General features: G+C 37.0%; 1 protein-coding gene across 3 annotated transcripts in view; it reads left to right on the top strand.

Moving 5' to 3' along the window:
- Positions 1 to 20,180, top strand: part of LOC137473800 (ras-related protein Rab-10-like) — a 31,037-nt gene extending 10,857 nt beyond the window's left edge. The window contains exons 4-6 of one of the 3 annotated variants that reach the window (XM_068189800.1): positions 6,894 to 6,983; positions 11,847 to 11,948; positions 12,305 to 15,299. In XM_068189800.1, coding sequence (XP_068045901.1) covers positions 6,894 to 6,983; positions 11,847 to 11,948; positions 12,305 to 12,418 — 306 coding nt within the window. In that variant the 3' untranslated portion in view covers positions 12,419 to 15,299. Of the gene's footprint in view, positions 1 to 6,893; positions 6,984 to 11,846; positions 11,949 to 12,231 lie in introns of all 3 variants that reach the window. The other 2 variants (XM_068189790.1, XM_068189783.1) reach the window with 2 other exon arrangements.
- Positions 20,181 to 22,118: the final 1,938 nt, after the last annotated feature.

A 22,118-nucleotide genomic window follows, 5' to 3' on the forward strand; every position in this document is an offset into this window, starting at 1 on the left:
GCACAGCAGTTTGTAGTTAGTATGCTTGTGGAAGTTAGTGTAAGAATACAGGCAAGGTAGTGCTCTCCATTGATCAAAATCAAGTAAAGTTTAAGGCAGGTTTTTAAATACTCTTGTGATTTGGTGGGGATGCATGGGAAAGGGGGCTTTTCATCTTGGGAAAGGGGGATTGAAATAAAATCATCAAATGCATTATTTTCTCTCTTTGCAGCTTCAGTATACAGCTGAATTAATGAACTACACATGATCATATATCCAAAAATATATGCATGGGATATCTAATACTCTTAGGAAAACATTACATTCATATTATGTCACTTTTAAAAACATTACTCTGGTGACATAGTAAATCATTGTTCTTGACCTTAGAGCCATATTAAAAATCTTAGTGGCAACAGAGCCTAACTTCAGTAATGTGTTACAAAGGAGATTCGATGGCACAATATTCTTACTGGCTTGTCTGCACACACTTTAAACTAACACATCTGTTTTATTATTTTGTTAAGTAAAGCATTTGCCTTTCTTCTGTTAGCCAAACAAAAGTCACAGCTAGATATGCCACTGCTTGTACAGTTTCATGGTTAACAAAGATTTAGCTCAGCAAACAGTATGATAGCAGGTTTACTGTTACCTGAAACTGAAAATGTAGATTATCTGCATCCGTCTGTCTATCTATCTATCTATCTATCTATCTATCATCTTTCAACATAAAATATTGTTCTGGCTACAACTGGCTCCAAAGGGGTCATATTGTCCTGTCATCTCCAATTAGATCAACAGGGTGATTGATTCAGTGGGCTACAGTGCACAGCCATAAACAGCAAGCAGGTATCAGGGATGTATGGCTGGGGTGGAGGGAAGGATGACACTAGCTCCTCTGGCTACCATGCAGGTTTAGATCCAATTTAGTCAATCAGGAAATGACACCTGCACAAGCATGCTTTCCTTTGTGACATTTTAAAAGCTTTCATGTAGATGTACTCAAGGTATTAGTACATAGACTGTTTAATCTTAACCCTTGAAGTTACTTCTGTTAGTTTAAAGTTTAAAAATGGAAAAATACTCAATCTAAAACAATTTCTAGGAATGTAAATTGCATGATTGATTGTACCAATCTCAAAACTAGCAATTAGTGTTGTAATAGAGCTAGATAGTAATAAAAAATTTAATTTAGTCCTAGTGGGATATCAATTTCTGAAGTGTCTTGGTTAAAATATATGGGGCTGTTCATTGCAAAAGAAATGTTTTTAAGCAATAACTGTTAAAAGACAGGGCATTTCATGAAAATTAATTACTTCCTGGAGGTCGGTGACATTCCTTGCACTTGCTTTCGTCTGTGAATGCAAACGAGTTTTTAATTCCCTACAAATGCCCAGAATCAAAGTGACTGTTGCTACAGCACCATTTAAAATATGCAAGTGTAGAAAAAATAAATAAGTTTTTAAAAGGGAAACAGAGAAAATACAGACTTCACTAAATACCAGACTAATAATTGTAAAGCTTGCACCTGAACCAGTCAAACAAGAATTTTTGAGGCAATTCAGTTATTATATTATGCTCTCATTTTTTGGTTCTTTGCACATAAAGATTTTAAACAGAAAGTTTTTCAAAAAATCTGTTCATGTGCTAAGCCATTTTTGCAACAGTTGAAAATAACAATCCAAGCAATTTAGTATTCTTAAAAACTCCCATTGATTTTATAAAAACTGGCCAGTCAGTGCAATTACAATCAGATTACCAGTAATGTTCTCATTATATTTCGGTTAGTTTAAGTGTGGAATAAAGCAGCTTCACTATTAAAAATGAATTATTGTCCAAGGGAGTACAAGACACAAATACGCTTCCATATCTGTATTGCTGTAAAATTTGAATTCAGAACTAGAGGAAATTAAGTAACATAACTGTACTTTTTAAAAGCTTGCTAGAAAAATTTACTCATGCATAGATTAATATTTTAGGACATTACTCGCAAGTCCAATATAGGGATATTCGATTTGTAATGCATTCATTAGGAGCATGATAATTGCAGGAAAATAACTTTAGAACCTGAAACCATTCTTTATTTGTAGTATTGCAGGTTGTGTTCAATTTATTAAAGTGTTCCTCCTGCTGACATGGCTTTTAGCTACTGTATACCCCTGTTCTAAAAGGCTGATGCTGCTTGGCCTTTGAAAATTAAATAAATACAAGCAGCTGTGTACCAAATCATTTTGCAGAAAACAATTTCTTCCAGGATGTTTTGAACATGATTCCAACTAACACTGGCAGAAGGTTCCTCACAACAGAGTGGTTCAAATGCTCAAATAGGTGCCGAGAAAGGATCACTTAAAGGAGGCACTTAAAACTCCATTCAACAAGGCCTTGAGCAACCTGACCTGATTTTGAAGTTGGCCCATCTTTGAGTGGAGGACTAGACCAGCTGACTTCTAGAAGTCCTTGCGAACCTAAATCACTCCATTATTCACACTTGGCGTCTGGGTCTCCAAAAATGGTTGACATAGATGGTAGGTCTTAATTTACTAATTCTTAATACCTTGAATTGGTTTTAATTGTGCTAGTCTCCTGATGTGGCCATGAAGGTGGCGATACCAGCTCCTAACAATTATCTCTGTGCTGGAAATTTTCTGCCATCACAGAATTTTGTGCTAGTCTCCTGATGTGGCCATGAAGGTGGCGATACCAGCTCCTAACAATTATCTCTGTGCTGGAAATTGTCTGCCATCACAGAATTTTCTGCATGGAGAAGATAATTTTATTTTCTTGTGAAAGTCTTGGTGACAGTAGTTTAGTGTTTTTTAAAACATTAACTTTCTATTTGTCCTACCTGAAGATATGAACCAGGATATGAACGGTATGAATTGTTGAGTTGCTGCCATTTCTGTATAGTACCCTTTTTTGGTTTGGTTCCTCTGGTGCCTTTGGGAGACTACACTGTCTTTCAGCATCATACTTAAATAAAAGCAGCACATCAAACTGCTTTACAAATGTAAATTAGTTTGACATGAAACTCTTATCAGTTTTTCTCCCTCAGATGGGAAAGCTTGATGTCAAAACATCAAATTGTCCCAGATCATAGATAGGTTTGTCATTATGGCTCTGATAAGAACTTCAAATTCTTGCTCTTGTCATTTTATTAAATTGGTTTCTCTATAGTCCTAGGTTGGCTTTGGGATAAATTGGTTTATATCTACTGCATTCTAAATTTGCTAGTAGACAAATAAATTTGATCATTCATTTATTTCCACTGAAGTCCTGGAAACCAGGCATTTGTAATTGAGGTCATAAGGTGGCACTTAGGAAAATATGTGGAAAGAGACATGTTTGGCAATCCTAATTTGAACGCTGCCCATGTGATGCTTTCAAAGAGTCTCTGAGGACAACCTATTTCTAACAAATTGTTCTTCAGTACTACAAAGGGTAGGTTTCTAGTATCATTGTCTAATGAGTAAGAAGAAGAAGAAGTTTACCAGTTTTATTGCCTTCTCCAGCTCTGCCTTCATCTTGATGTTTGACCATGTACATCTTCTTCAAATGTAAAAAGCTACATTTCTTCCTCAAATACAGACTATTTAAGAATTCCCGTAGTTTATTTATCAGGTATGGGTTCTCAGTGTCACTGTTTGGACCTGCAAACAAACTTCTGTCGCCTTTTCAAACTGTATTAATGAGTAATCAATATCATGCAGCCCTTTACAATTACACCCTGGAGATATGGTGAAGGGACAAGGTGGTGTTCTGGAAGATGTATCCCTGGATAGATAGCTTTATACAAGGAGTCTCAGTGAACTCATAATCATCATGGGGAGTTTGCTGCAGGGGAGGTTGGGATCGTTCTTCGTAGTCTGTGTTCACCATTTAAGAAGTGAAGGGTTAGTTTCTTCAATAGTCTGTAAGTACGGATATTGTGTAGTTTTCTCATAGAAAAGGTGTCTGCTACTTTTCATACTCACATAAATTCACAGCACTTCTGGGAAATAAAAACTGTAGGGAAAAAAGACCTAACATTTGAAAAACCCCCAACCAAATCCCCAGACAAATTACATACAAAAGGAATGAGCAAGATATTTTTGCTTTTGCATCTTTGGTTTCTGTTAATAGCCTCATAGTCAGGTTGTGTATTTCCCTGGCTGGGTGGACATTAAGCAGTGGGGTGAAGGGCACAGGTGGGTGGCCCCTATCAGTAGTGTGCTACAGAGACTGTGGTACTGTGATGTGAGTGTCCAGTGTTCCGAGTCTAGGATGTGGCTCCGCTCATTTTGAGGCTCTGCTGTTGCTCCCTCCCGTGGCCACTGCTCAGAGCAGCCTCGCTCCTGCTGCTGCCTGATCCAGCTGCCTGAGAACCCAGTGGAAGAAAAACCCTTCTACCAAAACCTGGTGGCTCCAAGCTGTGCCAAACATTTGAGAAGACTTGGTCAGTCTCAGTAAATCTCTTGGCTCCATTTTTTTCAGAAAAATACAATGATGATGTTTTCCTTTTCAAAATAAAGTAGTGTAGGTATTCTCCAGGTTCAGAGGATATTTATTTTAACCTTCAGTAAAATGTGAACTTTGAAATGTTAAAACACCAAGAAAAACTGAGAGAGTGAACCAAAAATTGGCATTTTTGAGATACCAGAGTAAAACTTTATCTGGAAAAAAAAAATATTTCTGCCTTGATGAAATTGATGATTTTTAATAGTACTTCATAAATGGGGGGAAAATATTTCCTGAGTCTATAAGCTTACTCAGTGCTGACTTGCATAATAGGATTTTAACAACTGTAAAATAACCCTCATCTTTTTAGCTATAGATTTTGCATTTGGAAAGCTTATTCCTGAGCTATAAATAACAGAGCATGAAAATATAGAGCAAGCTTTTGGAAGCACTGAAAAGCCATATTTTTTGCTAGTGTACCTGTGCAGTTTTTATGCCAGCTGAGCACATGGTCAAACTATTGCCTAGTTGTATTGACTTAATTTTTTAAGATGTCATACATAATCAATTTTCAGAATTTAAAATGGACATCATTTTGACTAACAATCTTCAGTTTTCTAAATGCAAGAAACTGCAAGATGCCATCTTTAAATAAGGAGAACTGTAAGTACTTTGGTGGAGGATCCAGACAAAGTGAAAATACATTAATACGTTATACCGATCTAGAAATAGTAGTTATTTGCAGAAGTAAATATTTCATAGTATTAATAGTAGTACTATTAATAGTAGTACTAATAAATACTTGATAAAAGGACTGGTACTTCAAACCTTGTTTAAATTTTGTTATTTTTTGAAGTTGTTTAGAAAGAACATTCCTACTGCAAAAATTTGTGCTGTTTATACAGAAATTAAGTTATAGAATTACTTCAGTGCGATTGTGCATGCAGTATGCAAGTATTTCCCTCTAGACTTTAACTTCCCAGTGAAGTCAAATGTCACTCGTAAAACCTTTATCAACCTTCAGTATTCTTCCAAATTAAAGGTTGATTACATAATGAGATTTAATTGTCTATTTGCCCTCTTTTGGGACTGATGTATGTGGTTTTATGTAGAGAGCCACTGATCTAAATGAGTGAAGCTTCAATGCATTCTGAAACAGCCAATGTTTTGGTCTATTAATCCAGGTTAGAATAATTCATTATTTTAGGCCTCTGCTTTGTACTTTTATGAAGTTTACTTAATTTTAATAAACTGTAGGTATGAAAGAAGTCTAGATGACTCTAAGGAGTATGGATTAAGAAAAAAGAAATAGTGTTCCTTAATATTAAATTGTGCCTACTAATGAAGTCTTCAAATTGTTATAAAAGTAGAAACAGATTAAAAATAGTGTTCTCCCATGATAATGAATAGAGGTTTTTCTCTGTGTGGTTGTGATGGATTTTGTCTTATGGCAAAGTTGCAAAACTTAAGCATTTGACAGAGATCAGAGATTTCATCAAAATCCCTATAGCGAGATCTGCAGCCTGAGACCAGGCTTTTTGAGTCATCAGGGAAGCTGTGGGAGCATGTACCTCCAGAATAAAAACCATGGCATCAGACTATAGTAGCTTCAATTGTTTGTAGATTTAGACCCTCAGTATCCTCCATTTAAGCACCAGAAGTGGTTTTAAATATTATGGTTGTCACAACGAATGTCAATTATCAAATTCCACATGCTGTTGCAGAATTATTCCCTTTCCTTGTCATTATTCGAGTCACGTATAGTTACAATGACTTATCTTAAAATAACACTGATGTGAGAAACCCAGTGCATTTCACAGTCATCATGCAGGCAAGTGGATTAGAGGAACAGAGAAGGAGACAAGGTCAAAAAGGTAGATTTTTCTTCCTTTTGAAATCAATGAGGTTTTTAAATTTTACTTCATTAAAATCTATTGCCTTCTTCCTAGTGTCTTGGAATAATCAGACTTTTATGTTGAGTTTGAACACTTTGAAAGTAATTTTACTGTCTGTGTGCAAAAGTGAAGCACAGAGAGGTGCTCTTTCAGGTGCAGCAAATTCCTTCCCTTTTACTTGTGAGTGCTGGATGTAGATCAGAGTCATATGCTAATCCATGAATCTATTACTTTTAGTAGGGCAGTGTCTGTGAATTCAGGGCATTTCCAGTCACTTTAAAGCCTCAAGCTGGAGCATTCATCAGAAGATGGTGCCCATGCACCATATACTTTATATCTTACAAAAGAGGCTGGAAATTATATGTGGCACTTCCAAGTAGCTTTTTTCTGCTCTTTGTATTCTTGCTGTTTTCCTCCAAATCCCAGTAACTGGTGGAAAATATTTGCACATATGAAGGTCATGAGAGAATTTAGCTTTACTTTCAAGGAAATGGAGTGCTGAAGGTTAGTGCGAGATGAAAGTGAAGGGCTTTTGTTGTTTGCTTTTTGCTTACTTGACATTTATTAATGCTGGTTCTCTTTTAGAAAGCAGGTGATGAAGTGGACGTAATACTGTTGGGCAACAAGTGTGATAAGGAGTCAGAACGGGTAGTTCCAAAACAGAAAGGAGAAAAGGTATCTTTAGTACTTTCTTTGGGTCCTCCCGAGTTTCTTAGTATGTAACTGAGCTGTTAAACTAAAAATGGTAAAAAGCTCCTGAATTCTGAAAGTTCTATTAGGACTTGGCTCTAGAAGAACAGTTGAGAAGTTCTAGAGTGCTAGAAATACCTTAAGTAATCCCTTGCTGATCTCTTCAGAATACTGATTTTTCTTTTAAAGATTAAAATGTACTTTAAAAGTTTTAGGTGTTACAACAGAAATCTTATATAGACTGCATTTTCAGAGTACTGTTGTAATGTAGAATATTAAAATGAAATACATTCTGCATAATTTTTCTGATACCACCCATCAGTGGTATTTTTGCTACAGTCTGACTATAAAGAAATAATCTGTCAGTCTGTGCAAAGTGATTTGCATTGTCTCTTGAATAGCCTTAAATAAGACTGAACAAATACTGAACATCCAGCTCCCCAAAACTGTTTACATGACATATAGTTGAGACTACAGTAGAGTTTCTAGCTGCTGATCATGGGTGGGGAAGAACTTACTAAGTGGGGCGTGCTGTTCTAAAGGGAATGGCAAAAGTCTCTCACTGAGGGCCAGTGAGGAAATTCAGAAGCCATGCTATGACAGAAGAAATTGGGATAATAAATATTGCAGGACAGTGTGTCCTATATACCAGTAAATTTTGCTGCTGGAAACTGTATGCATCTGTTCTCTGGAAGTTGGAATTAGCCCTCCTGTTATGCTTTCAGGCCTGGTGAGTCAAGCAGGATGTCTTATATTTAAAGAAAACCACACTGATAGCTTCTTGCCAATTATATAATCCCAGATTAGGAAACTTTGAAAAAATAGCATCAACCTTTGGACAACATTACACTCCTGAGAGTTCATAGTTCCCATGCAAGATGCTTTCAGTGTTAAATGTACCATATCTGTGTACAGGGAATAAGGTTGCTGAAAAATACATGTTGTAGTCTCACACAAAGGATGCACTGGCAGAAAACTAGAGACTCACTGGATGCATGTGCACCAGAGGGCAGTAATAGGGTTTTGCTTAGTATATTAACCATGACATTTTCTGATTTCTGGGTTCTTAACCATGCAACCAAAATTCCTCTTAATGTAGTATTTTTTTTTTCAGAAAGAAATCATTATCTCCTCCCCAGTGAGTCTGCTTTCTAGATTTCTGCCTGTGCTTTGAGTCAATGCAACTCTTCTGTTATACTGTTTCTTCTTTTAATATGATTTACAAGTGCTAAAGGATCTGACTGAATGTGCTGGAGAAAGTTCCGTTAGCAGAGAGAGAGAGACAGTAATTGTCCTCTCACCCTAAAGAAAAAAAATATCCTAATTAAGAGGGAAAAACAGTTTGGTTCTAACTTTGACAAATAATAATTTGTAGTTACATACTTCATATTATCCTGACAGTATGAGCTTTAAGTGCTGTTCTATTCAGCCTCTTGCATGGAAGAAGTCTAGGTTCCCTGGGAATCTCATCATCTATATTGGCATTTCTGTAAAAATCTGTTATAACTGAGTGGCTGTCATATATAATTTCATTTCAGTTTAATGCTGAGAATTTTTTTTGTTGTTTATTTTTGCACAAATCATGTAATAATTCATTTTGTACAAACTTATATAATTGTGATCACTCAGAAATTGAGATAGTTAAATTTACCACTATGAAGTATAATTTTCCTGTATAAATTGCTTCTTATTCATTTAGATAAAAGTTCTAACTCAGCCTTCTTGGGTTCTCTGTTCACCCCCCAATATGATTATCTTTTTCATTGAAAGATAAAAATTGAAGGTTATATGACTTGGTAGAATGTGGCTGGTTTTCTCCTATCAAATCTTTCTAACAGAAAAAGCCAAGTAAAATAGTTTTCCTTTTTTTTGCTTTTGCTGTCTTCATAGCTGCACGTGATTTATAGTTTCAAAGCCGATTTTTCACATGTAATAGAACTCTGCACCATTTCGGAGTATTTCAGACATATCTCTCTGATTCAGCACTAAGAAATCATACCAGCACTTTGCTTGGAAGTAGTATTAGCATTACTTATTTTATAGTTGTTGTTAAGATACAAGCTTATTTCACACAAGTTCTCCAAACTGTTATCAAGGATATTATAAAATATCATTTCTCAGTAACATAGTTCCCACAGGTTTGAAAACGTATTTAGGTTTTTTATTTATAAATCTATTCAAGATGCTCCCAAATTAAAAAAAAAAAAAAGTAGTTATTTGAATACACCTTTCTATTGTGTTTTGGAGAGGGAGTAGCCACATACATATTCATACTTTCAACTGCTTTACCACTGGACCAGTGGGGGTTTTTCCACTGAGCTATATTTTTGGAGGACTTGCTTGCCACAGAGTTTAGCAGTATGCAGGGTAAAGTGAAAAAATGCATACATTAATCTTCTGTGACCAATATTGTGCACATATAGAGAAAATGGGGGTGCATTGATAGATGTAGTAGGCAATGTAGTAACATGATACAGAGAAGTCTCAGGCACTCCAGGTTTTTTTGTTTGAAATGATTTGATTTTTCTTTTCTTTGGTCTTCACAAATAGAGCTTGCTCCCAGGCCTCTGCAGGTACTGGGAAGGAGCAGGTCAGCCAGCAGTGGGAAAGCTTTGGATTAGAAATTGCTTAGGAAAGTTGGATGCACCCATAGACATGAAGTTCTCCCAGTTGTGCTGAAAGAGCTGATCATTGTCATTTGACCCCCTGACAGTCAACTCCAAAAAATCATGGTGGTTGGGAGAGATCCCTTTTCACTAGAAAGATGCCATGACATGTCTTTTAAAAAAGGCAAGGAAGAAGGTTCAGGAAACTATAGGCAGTCAGCCTTGACTCAGTCACATTGTTTGGCATCTTCATTGATAATTTGGCTGATGATAGAAGGAGATTTGCATGTGACATGAGATTAAGGGGTGTGACTGGCACACCACATGGGAGAACACCAATTCTGTGGGACCTTGATAAACTTGGGAACTGGGCCAGCGGAAACATCATGAAGTTCATGAAGTGCAAAGATTTGCACCTGTGATGGAATAATCCAAGGCATGAGTCACTGCCCTGCCACTGCCACTGCCACTGCCCTGCCCTGCCTGAAAGAGTGATGAGTTACAATGAACACCAGCTTGAATATAAGTCAGCAGTGTTCCCTCATGACTTTTAAGGTGTTGGGCTACATTAGAAGGATAATGGATAGCAGATCTGGGGAAATTATTACCCCCCTTACTTAGTGCTGACAAGGCCACATGGAATATTGTGTCCAGCTTTGGCTCTCCCATTTCAAGAAGGGTATTGAGAAACTGCACCTGGTCCAGCAGACAGGTATGAAGGTGATTGGGGTCTAGTACTGGTATTCCATGAGGAGAGGGAGCTGGGTAAACAGCAGGCTAAGGAGCATTTACTGGTCTACAGCAAATGAAGTGGCACTAAAGGAATGACAGAAATAAACTCTTCTCAGTAGAGACAGACAATAAACAGATGGGTAGCAGACACAAGTCCTGGCTTGGGAGGTTCAGGTTGGAGTTGAGGAGAACCAGTTGCACTAGAACGTTGATGTAGCCATGGAAGAGGGTCCCATAAAGGCTACAGAATCTCCATCATTGGTGGATTTCAAGACTTCTGTAGGCAAAGCCACGGCTGACCCAATATTGCATGAGCAGTAGCCTCATTTCAAGTGGGGTTGTCTTTCAAAATTATTTCTGCGATTCCACGATATAAAGGGTTGGTTTGTGTTCATCAAAGTTTGTACATAGGGAACTTCTAGGAACCTGTTAAATGATACAAGGAAGGAAAAGGGCATTTAATAGTAGTTTCTGTGTACTTTATAATCAGCAAGCCAGTAGCTCTCTCTACTTTATTAGCCCAGTATTCTTGTATTGCTTGTCTATTTCTTTATGAAGCCTTATGCATCATTGTTTTGTACTGGCAATAATTGAATGATCTTAACAAGTTGCTGCAGTACTGAAAACAGTTCACAGCAGTCCGCCGAGTTTCAGAATCCCTTATGAAGTTATGAAGTGATCTCTGTTTAATGAATCAGTTAGATCTCATCTTTATTTTCAGAACTACAATTTCTTGTAGCATTTTGGAAAGGAAACCATTTTACTTACTTTTTTTTTTTTACCTTAAGTGTAATCTTTATTATATTTTGACTAAAAAACTCTGATGACTGATTACTGTGTATATATATTGTGTTGGGTTTTTTTTTTTTCATGCCAACATAACTCAAAGCTATCTGTAATGAAAATACACTGGAAATAAGATAACAGGAGTAAATGAAAGAAAACCAACCAATGTAAAGTCTATGCTGCCCCTCTAAGTATTTTCATTCTTTGCCTTTTACCATAATATCATTTTGCGTGCATATGTTTTCTTTCCTTGCCTGTTGTCTCTGTGCTTCTCTTTGTCTAGCATAAAGGAACATCTCTTTTTTATATTTCATTCTGCCACTTTTTTTTCAACAGTTCTTGTCATATTTTTATCTGCAGGCACTCCATTAGTTTCCTCTAAATAATTGCTTAGGAGACAGTTCATTTTCCAAATAGCTCAAAACACTGAGAACAGACCCACTGGATTTTATTCTTGTCATTTGCAAGTAAAGATTGGTTAAAAAAGCTGTTTTGAAAACACCAAAATTTAAGAAGAATGTTTTAAAAGGTACTTGAAATTTATAAATTGAGGATTAATATAGAGTACTTTACTGAGCAGTCATGTACTTAATTAGTGTTTTTATAGTGTGTTAGCAGTCAGAACACCTTCATATTGCTTGCTGCTAGTATTAGGAACTGTTTTTTTTTGTTTTTTTTTTTTTCCTGAGGAATGTTCATCCTATTTCCTACATTTGTTTTTCAGCTTGCTTGGGAATTTGGAATGCCATTTTTTGAGACCAGTGCTAAAGAAAACGTGAACATTGAGCATGCATTCTCAGTCTTGACTAAGGAAATCCTGGAAAAGGTAGGCTTCTTTTCCAAGGAGAAAGAAGATGGGAGATTTTTCTTGACAGATTGGGTAAACAAGGTTGTAACTACAGAATAGTTTAAGCAAAGCATAGCTGATGCTGTATTTGCATTATGGAGTTAGTATTTTGGGAGGATCCTGTAGCTGCAGGCATACAGAGGAGGAACATGGGGGAGAAGAGAAAAAAAGAAGAGGCGAGCAGGTACAATACAGTTCAGAGAGAAAGTGAAAATTCAGGAAGACTACATTTGTGGCTTTATTTCCCATACTTTCCTTTAAGGGAATGGTTAACAGCTCCCGAGTAGTTCCACTTCTGTGCCAGGAAGATTCCTTTTTCCTCTAGGTTTCTGCAGAGTGTGCACACAGTGAAGATGCTGCATGATGATGGAATCAGTGGAGCTTTTATGTTCAGCAATCAAATGTTTTATCCAAGGTTCATAGCTGTTTGTTTGGCTGATTTACACTAGTGCTTTTGAAGTTATCAGGGCCTAAAGATTTGAGTTAATTAGTGGTAGAATCAATATTGTAGCTGTCAGAGTCAGCATCTCTCCAACTTGAGTGTGTTGGCTTAAAGGTCCTTACAAAGTTGCAAGTCTTTTGTAGGACTGAATTATTGTTCATTAGCTCTGAAAATGTTTTGCATTGCAATTTATTTTTAAGGAGCAGAATATTATTTTAGACATGAATAGATGTTCTTCATGCAATGTATTATCACTACCATTCATCACCAATATTAGTTGTACAAAACTAACCTTCCACTCCAAATACTCTTCAAGTCATAATAAAGATAAATGAGCAAAATTACTGACAAAGTCACAAGTAGTAGTGTTGTGATTAAGTAGCCATAGGGGATGGTCAGAATAACAGCTCAGGGTTGGACTGCTTCTAAATCGAGGTCCTGTCATACTACATAGTAACACAAGTTGTAAATGGTTATTTTGGGGGAGGAAAAAAAAAAGCAAAAAAATCTTTTGGTTACTTTGATATGAAAGTGAAGCTCAGCAACTGAATAGTCAAATATTGTTTAGAACAGGAGGATAATGGCAGACCTTTGAGTTACTGAGCTTGTTGGAAAAAAGTCTCAAGTAAAATAACTCTGATTTTGTTGTAAATGAAAAAGATACTGTCTACTGTAAATAGAGAATATATTTTTAGTATGAAGCATGAAAACTACAAAACAATAGCTATGATCATAACTGCTGCAAAGACAAATATGTGTGAAGTGAGCATTTCTGCAGACTGCATTTGGATGATATCTAAGAGAATTCTCTGCACATGCAGAAATGATGTTTGGGTATTTTTCACATTAAGATTGGCTACACTTACTTTACAGTAAGTGAAAATTCAGTATTCCTACTCACCTTCATGAAAATTCATGGGGTTTGTAGTATGGACATGGCAAAAAAATTCAGACAATGTTGAACATGCTATATACTACTGCTTGGTTTTAATTAGAACTGCTTTGAACAGTTGTATGCTCTGCATGTATGTGTGTTTGGAAAATGTGCCCATGAGAATTTTTCATATTTGTCTGTAGTAATGTTTCACCTTAGCTAAAAATATTTGGAATCCTGATGAGGCATCATGTACCGTTACTTTGAAGTATAATTTGCCATTTTTAGTAAAATGCATTTGTTGATTTAAACAAGGACCCCTTTAGCCCAATTGGTTTTAACACTGGCCTGATAAGAGTTTGCTGGAAAAAAAAATCTACTATACAGTTTCATCATGGTTTTCAGGTTGGACAAAATAATTTGCCTGTTCACAAAACTGTGAAATCTGAATGTAGTACTTGAATTTTAACTTCCTCTAACTGATGAAATTTTGGAGAATGGAAAATGCAGTAGCAAGTGTGACTAGTAGCTGTGAAAAATGACATGATAGATGCCAGTCTGAGATAATTTCAGTCATACATCTATTTGGTAGTGGTGAAATACGTATTTGCTGATTGTAAAAAGGAGATACAGCTTTGCACAGTGTTTTGGCCCAAGGCAGCTATGCCTGGGGATGTCAGGCCTCCCTGCCCTCTGCAGTGGATGAGATGAGAGACTGATGAGATGCATCCTCTGCAATGGATGAGATGATGAGACTGATGAGATGCTTCAGTGGAAGCACATCATTGCTTTCCCAGTCCCACAGAAGAAAGGAACTCCCTAGGACAGTCTATTATGGCCACACTTTTGGGAAGTGCATGAAGCTTACTCAGAGAGAAGATGAATTAGCAGGGTAGGCTGGCAGGCAGTAGACCATTCTCAGATGCATTGCAATAGACTGTATTAATCTGAGGAAATCTAGGATTTTTTATTTACATTCTTGCTTGCCATCTACAGTGAACATGTCCTTAGTAACTTCATTTATACAAAGCACTCCGATAGGTGGGGAAGATTGATGTCCAGAGTTATAGAGCTCTTACAAAAGTACTAAACTTCTTGATTCTTTCAAAATTTAGAACAGGTTGGGGGAAAAACATATTAAAAAGTTTCATATTAAAGACATTTAAACAACACAAAACAAAAAAAGCGCAAGTATTTCAGTGTATTGTTACGATTTTGTACTGCATTTTCTGATCTCTTTTTGCAGTTTGTGTTCTAGTGAGATTAAGGGAGAGAGTAGACTTCTGTATCCCAGTGATCTGGATAACCTAAAGTGCTGCTTGACTTTTCAGATACATTTCATCTCAGCCATTCTATGCTGGGTCTTGGTCCTGCAGCTCTACTTTACATGGGCAGTCTCATTAAAACCATCAGATGTTTTCCTAAGATTTTTTTTTGCTTACATTGGTAACAGCTAAGGAGTCATGCCATGTTTCTGAGAACTCACAATTTTCAAACCAATCAGTTAATAATAACTGAATGCAGTACTTGAGTTTTAACTTCCTCTGACAGACGAGTTTTTGGAGAAGGGCAATAATAACCAATTTGATTGTATTTGAAAGGCTGCAGTGGAAATAAATGTTAATGACATAGATTATTCCAGGAATTTGCTTGGACATGGTGACAAAAAACAGTATTTTATTTATTCACAAGTCTCATGAATCTCAGATATGCCTAAACCTGTTCATTAATAGATGACAGCTGCTGTTTGACAATGCTTCTGGTTGCCAGTGAACTATTTGGACTTGTGAGTCAGTCCTCTAAAAACAACCAAAACCAAAAAACTACCACCCAGAATGCAGTTAGCATTTGCTCTTTTGTGGTCTTTGGTTTCCTGCCTGGCAAGCAGTGGTGTTCTCAAGTAGGTTTTAAAAAAATATTACAAGCCTTTGTATATGTCCTTTTGGGTGTGATTGTTGGTATTTTTCTAAACTAGGATCGGGAGAGAACTCCATTAAAAAAAAAAAAAAAAGAAGAATGAAATTACCACCTTTTTCTGAAAACTAACCCAAACTTCTATTCTGCCTACCTCCCAAGAGTGATTGACTATTAAGACTATTTTAATCATACTAAATAAACATATATCTGCTGAGTAGAGAGCAGTGAAAATCCATTTAAGACCTTGCCCTGTGCTGTTGAGAGTAACATTTAATGTTTAACAGCTGGATGTCATTTGAGATGAACATTCAGAAGTAGCAGGCCTCAATTTTGCTCTTTTTTAATTTCTTTACACTTCTTTCCTATGGCAACAAGATTGTTGAGATTATACTGTGTTTTCTATTTCTTTGCTCTTAAAGTACCTTTGGAAGTGTTAGCTGATTTTAAACAAATTTGTCAGATCAAACTAAAAGATGAATTAAGTTCCTGAGTAATTCCTTGAAAATAAAGTGAGAAGCAGAGTACTCTGCAGAAGGAAAGTCTCCAGCATTAGTTCACAGAATATTAGAGACCACTACACAGAGAGACTGAAAAATGCTCCAACCAGCTACTCCAGCTGGAGCTTGCATCACAGATATCAAATTTAATTCACTTCAAGACCTAAATCCATAGGAAATCGGATTTCATTATTGCTGAGGTTCATGGAGTTGTTAGTTTGTCTGAAAGTTCTCTGCCAGTCTTTGTCAAGTGTGATATGTTTAACAGTGATATGTTAAATATAAACAAAATTATTGCAGTAATTAAGTAGGTTCATTTTTAGTAAGAGTAAAAATCCTCAAAATTTAAAGAAGTTATAAATAATAGTAAACTCAGTTCCAGTCTCTTCTGTTTGTTTCTCCAAAGCTTCTAATTTTTCAGTAAGCACTCCAGGTCTCACTTTGACTGGGAACATGATATGGATAAAGCAAAATCCTGTCACTCTTCCAAACCCACAGTGAGCCCCACCTTCAAAATAACTTAACCAGTATCAAAATACCAAAAACTGGTGCTAGAGAAGGTGGATCCACCATTAACCTGAGTAGGTTTTCAGCAAGGAATGCATAGCTGAGCTTAATGAAGATTTATATATTTACTCTATTAGAAACCTTTCAAAGAGGTTGTTGGGTTTTTTTCATTACATTTTCCTTTGTATTCTACCCTAGCTTTCTTGCCTTGATTATAAAAAAAAGAAGAAAAAAAGGAAACTGAGCCATCTTATCACAATTCCTATGTCTAGGTATCTGTTGCATGGCAGTGATACAAATTCTGCTTAGAAGTGGGCAGGAGAGACAGCCAGAAGGGGAGTTTTAAGCAGGAAGTTAAAACTGGCTTGCAGAGATGCCTGCTAGTTAGGTGAGACATGTCTGCTGTGCTATTTAACAGGAAAAACTAGTATTTAATAGCAGGAAGTTTCAACATCTTACTGAAATCACTGCAGGGTAAAGAGGCATCTGTGTCTGTGGCGGTATTTTCAAAACCTCACTTTGCCCAAGATACAGGAGTGGAGACTCCAGCTTCTTGGTACCATTTTGGTTACTCTCACTTTTTCAGAGTTTTTTGCTGTTTGTTGGCTTACTTGTTGGGCAGTGAGTTACAAGCAGCTGACTTGAAATGTGAGCTGGAAGTGTTAGTGTTCATGGAGCCCTGGAGGAGGAATGCTGCCTGCCTTGTTCTCACAGGTGGGAGAGATTTGCATACCTCCCTGCTGCAATTTCGGGAGAGGGGGTGCCCCACCTCTCCCAAGGCTTGGCTGAGGCTGAGCACTACGTGGGATTGCCCAAATCTGATCGTTGCTTCAGTGCTTTATGCAGGACTCTTTAGATTATGAATGTGCACTTTTTAAATGTGTGTGCAGCACATTTGCTTAAATGGATCCCAGACCCTTATTTGCTTCACAAAGACCCTATATGGAACAGTCTTACAAATTGAAGTGATTAATAGTCCTCAGCTTTTAAATTAATTTTAAAATGGCTGTTCTTTATCTGTAGAGTGGTGGTTCTTGTCTGTCTGTCCTGGCTAGTTTGTAGATGAACTAACAAATAATGATTGTAGAGATTATAAGAACTGTTGCATTATCAAATATGTTTCATCATTCTTAATCACTTAAACAGTACTGAGGATCCTTGCTAAGGGTATATGAAGAGCTTACTTACTATCTCAAAGTAATATTGAGTAGTAAAATGATAACAATGCAAATAAGTACCCTTAGTGTTTAAGAAAACGGTTCTCCCCTTTGACTGGAAGCACGAAGTTTGGTCTTGAAGTATAATCTGCAACATCTTCAAATTACCTGTTTCCTCTAAGTAAGTGAAACTTGAATTCTGAAACAGTTCAAACAGGGATTTTTCCAGAGCTCTTTTACTACCTAAACTGATTGTTTTCTCCAGAAAAAGCATGGGTGAAACAAAGCCTATTTAGTTGATGTTCACTACAATCAATGCTCAGTGTTATTTCTTGGTCTCGATTGAGTGAAATTAAATTTCTTACTGTACCATTATCTTCCAAAGCTTTTATTTTCCCTTCAGAATCTTATCTTTAAACCAGAGTGGTATCTTGTTTCTTGAGATGACAAGGTTTTGTTTGTGCAGTTTTGATTCTGCGTTGCTCCCTTTTTTAAAAAGGTCTTCATACTTTTAATTTACTGTCTATGCTTGCAGACTACCAAATACTGTCTCTGTCTAGCAGAAATCATAATACCTAATGCATGTACCTCCCACAGCTGTGTAAAAAGTTAAAACTAATCAGAAGCTATAAAGCTGCATGTTGGTGTTTGTGGGAATTATCAAGGGTAATAAAAATGCTATGTCTTTTGGTCTTTCCCACTCAAAAAAAATAAAAAGAAAACCAAAAAAACCCAAACCGAACAAACAAGCCCAAGTAAAAGTGCACCTGCTGTATTTCTTCATAGTGTGGAGAATTCATTATGACAAGAAATTTCTAAAATCAGTAAGCAACAGTCTTTGGATATTCTAGTCAGATGGTATTTGCTAATAGTTTTACGGATGACAGCTTCAGCATCCATTCTGGGGTTTAGACGCTACAATACATTTCCTGCCCTCTGCTCCTTCCTCTATCCATCACTTTTGATCCCTTCCCAGATGTTTCATGTTCACCCCCCAGCACTATGCACTGTGGAAGCCTCGCTGGGTCCCTGCAGCCTCAGGGAGGAGTGAGCTCAGCCACTCTCTTTGTGGGGATGGCTCTAGCACAGGGTAGCCAGCATTCTGGAAGAGCTGGAATTATGGCTACAGAAGGAAAAAGGAAACAAATTCCATGCATCTTCTCCAGAATTTTAAGTGATGAATATTCTCAGCCAAAGAGGGATAAAGCTTATTTGTAGCACAGGGGAGACTTTATATTTTGCCCTCATTCTGATGCAGCCAAGTAATTTTAGGTGAATCTTTCTGGATGTAGTCAATGTTCAACTACCCTGTGAATTTCTATGTGTAAGTTTTCAATTCTGAATCATTATTAGTATTGTACTTCATGATGCCTTTTTTTCCCCTTCTTCCTTTCTTTTTATCCTGTGCTTTGGATTTCATTCATTCCAGTTTAGATAGCTGTTGTCTCTGGAAGCTTCTCTTTATTGTCAAACATGTTTTTTTTTATGGCTGTTAGGTTTGGGTTGAGAGAGGAATGAGGTTTGGGTTGCACTTATTTCTCTGAGCTTGGTTGGTAAACCTGCCAAGGCACAGGCAGCAGAGTGGCAGGTAGAGAAGTTGGGGCTTTCATTTTCCTGGGCATGTGACAATATTCTCTGTGTCTTTGTGCCCTAGTTCAGGGTTCAGTGTTCATAGTTTCAGAGAACAAGATTGCGACATGTTCTGCATTGCACAACTGGGTTTGATTGTTTCTCTGGTCAACATTAATTATCTAGTTGAGTTCATTGCTGAAAGGAAGAGTCCTGGTTTTGATGATTTTCATTTTTGTTACAATCTGCTTTTGCAATCAGTACATAAATGTTTTACAAGGGTGGAGTGCTATTTTTATAGTTTATCATGATAAAGACTGAACTGTTTCCATTTGGGGGTATTCCTGGTTATTAAATAGAGGCAAGAAAACAGAATTTTAGTGAATTTCACAAAACAAGTTAACATCCTGTATTACAGTTAATAGCCTGTACCTGTTCCTTTCAAGTGGACTTTTCCAACCCATGCTCAGTACTTCAAAGATAAGGGTATTTAACTGAAAATTAGCTAAAATTGGTGTTGTCAACAGAAGAACCTGTACTTATAGAACAGTTCATGTGAATAAAGATTTACAGGATTGGCACGTATGGTTTGTAGTGACTCTTCAAAAGACACTTTCTCTCACCTTCTGATTTAGGAGAGATGTTTGAGGCAGCTAAAGAATGTAAAGATGCCAAATGGGACTTGCGTAGGCATCAGTTTCAATCTAATTTATTAGAAAACTTCAATAATTTAATTAAATATTCAAAGGAAAAACATATCCAGTGACTGCACCAAATATTTTATATTAAAGTATGTGAAAAAGCAAACTTTTCAACCGTTGTGTTCTAGTTATCTTAATGAAATGTTTGCTTTTGTTTGTTTTTCAGAAATCCGGTGTATTACATGACTTAGACATTGTGTCTCTAAATGAAACTAAGAAGAGAACCTGCTGTGCATTCTAAAATACTGTTTCTTATTCAGTTTTCTCTTCAGGAAATATCAAGTGTTACAAAGGAACATATAAGATTTTAAAAGTGAGCCTGTAATCCAAAAATACAGTGTTTAGGCATCCTTTGTATTACACAGACATTGTTGCCAAATTTTTTATATGTTTATATGATATTTTCATATTTTTAATGTGAAGATAAAACAGTTATCTGATTTAAGAATTATTAGGTGCTTCACAGGGCGACAGTGCTTGAATGTAAATGTTTGTAGAAATGAAGTCTAAGTGTACTAATTTTCTGTTATTAAAAAAACACCATTCACTTTTTTTGTGTGTTATTTATACCAGATTTGTAATACAGTGAACATTGACATCATCACACAAGCAACCTTCTGATATATGAAATCATATAACATCTCTTTTAGTATCTGATATTTACTGCAATCCCTTAAGACAAGTCTCAGAGAATTTTTGGCTTGGTTTCTTTCATACCTATTTCAGACACATACATGCTACCTCAGTACCCTTGAACAGGGACTCTGCAAAGGTGATGTCTGAGAGAAAGGGGTAAACCATATTAAGATTGGTGTCATAGAATGGTTTGGGTTGGAAGAGAGCTTGAAGGTCATCTAGTTCCAACCTCCCTAATATGGGCAGGGATGTTGCTAGATCTTCCTAAGAATTCTGAAAGCATGGAACAACAGAATACATCCAGTATCCAGTAACAATAATAATAATGTTTCTGTTATTTAAATTTCATAATTCCTTAAAATAATTTACGCAGGTGTTAGCAGCATACCTGCACTTTCAAATGTTTTTTTGTCAAATGATCACAATAAAAGGCTTTCTTTGATATTGTGATATATTTATGTTGTTTTCTCAAAGTGTAAATAGAGGAGGTATCTGGTTCTGCTCATATAGATTTGTTTTACTTTATACAGACTCTTTAAAATCCATGGAGAATGTCTTATTTAATTTTAAACAGGGGCAGAATCAGGATGCTGGTTACTTTTTCTTTAATCAAAAGCAAAGCAAGCACAACTCAAACCTGCAAGATAAGCAAAAAGCAAACACAGGTTGAGAAATCTGAAGAACTGTGGTGACTATACTGTCTTTTTTTTTTCCTTGCATAGGAGATGTGGTTGTTTTATCACCATTTTTGAATGACTAATGCTGTTGTGCAGAATTGTGTTTTGATCCACCACAGTACATCCAAAATAACTAACCCCACTGGCTTACTGTTCTGAAATGCCACTAACCTTCTGAAATACGCTTGCTTCTTTTTTGAGGGCTGTTTGCAGATTGTCATAATATCAAAATATTACTAAATTTAGTATTGAGAAAGGGAGCTCAACTGGAGCACATGGGACCAAATATGCCTGAGCATAGTGCCAGGTTTATGTGCCCCTAGCCTGGTTAGTGTGCCTGCAGAAATGTTGCAAAAGGATGGGCTGGGCTCTGTATTTAAGCTGCTCCTGACTACTCATCATGGCCAGTCCCTGAAGGTAGTGCTTTTCACAAAATCTGAAAACAAGGAACAAAGGATAATCCCTGCCTTCGTTAAAACCATAGCAGAGGAAGGAAATAGTGCTGGAAGGGATTTTGAGAGTCTGTCTAGGTTCTCATCATATCTCAACCTCTGATCAGCTGCCCCTGATGTAATGCAAGAAGCTGGTCAGAGACCTGCAGTGGTAGAGATTTCAGAGTGTCTCTGAGTGGCAACAGTCCTTACTTAACTGGTCTGGTAAGCAGGAAATTTCCCAATACCTGACCTAACTGGTACACATGGAAAGTAGCCTGTCCTTTTCCTCTTGATGCAGGTAAACTCTCTCCTCTCCTCTCCTCTCCTCTCCTCTCCTCTCCTCTCCTCTCCTCTCCTCTCCTCTCCTCTCCTCTCCTCTCCTCTCCTCTCCTCTCCTCTCCTCTCCTCTCCTCTCCTCTCCTCTCCTCTCCTCTCCTCTCCTCTCCTCTCCTCTCCTCTCCTCTCCTCTCCTCTCCTCTCCTCTCCTCTCCTCTCCTCTCCTCTCCTCTCCTCTCCTCTCCTCTCCTCTCCTCTCCTCTCCTCTCCTCCTTCCCTGGTAGTCTGGATTTTCAGAATCTTTTGCCCTTTTTGTCTCCCTCCTCTTAAGGTTCTTGAGTTAGTTCTCAGCTATCCTGGACTGTAGACCTGAGCAGACTATTCCAGTTTAAATAAAAAACAGCTGGATAGATTTAAATTATAATTTCATTTTCTTATTTATGATACTCCTTTATGCATTCC

This window comes from Anomalospiza imberbis, chromosome 1, assembly GCF_031753505.1.
Source record: "Anomalospiza imberbis isolate Cuckoo-Finch-1a 21T00152 chromosome 1, ASM3175350v1, whole genome shotgun sequence".
NCBI classification, from domain to species: domain Eukaryota; kingdom Metazoa; phylum Chordata; class Aves; order Passeriformes; family Viduidae; genus Anomalospiza; species Anomalospiza imberbis.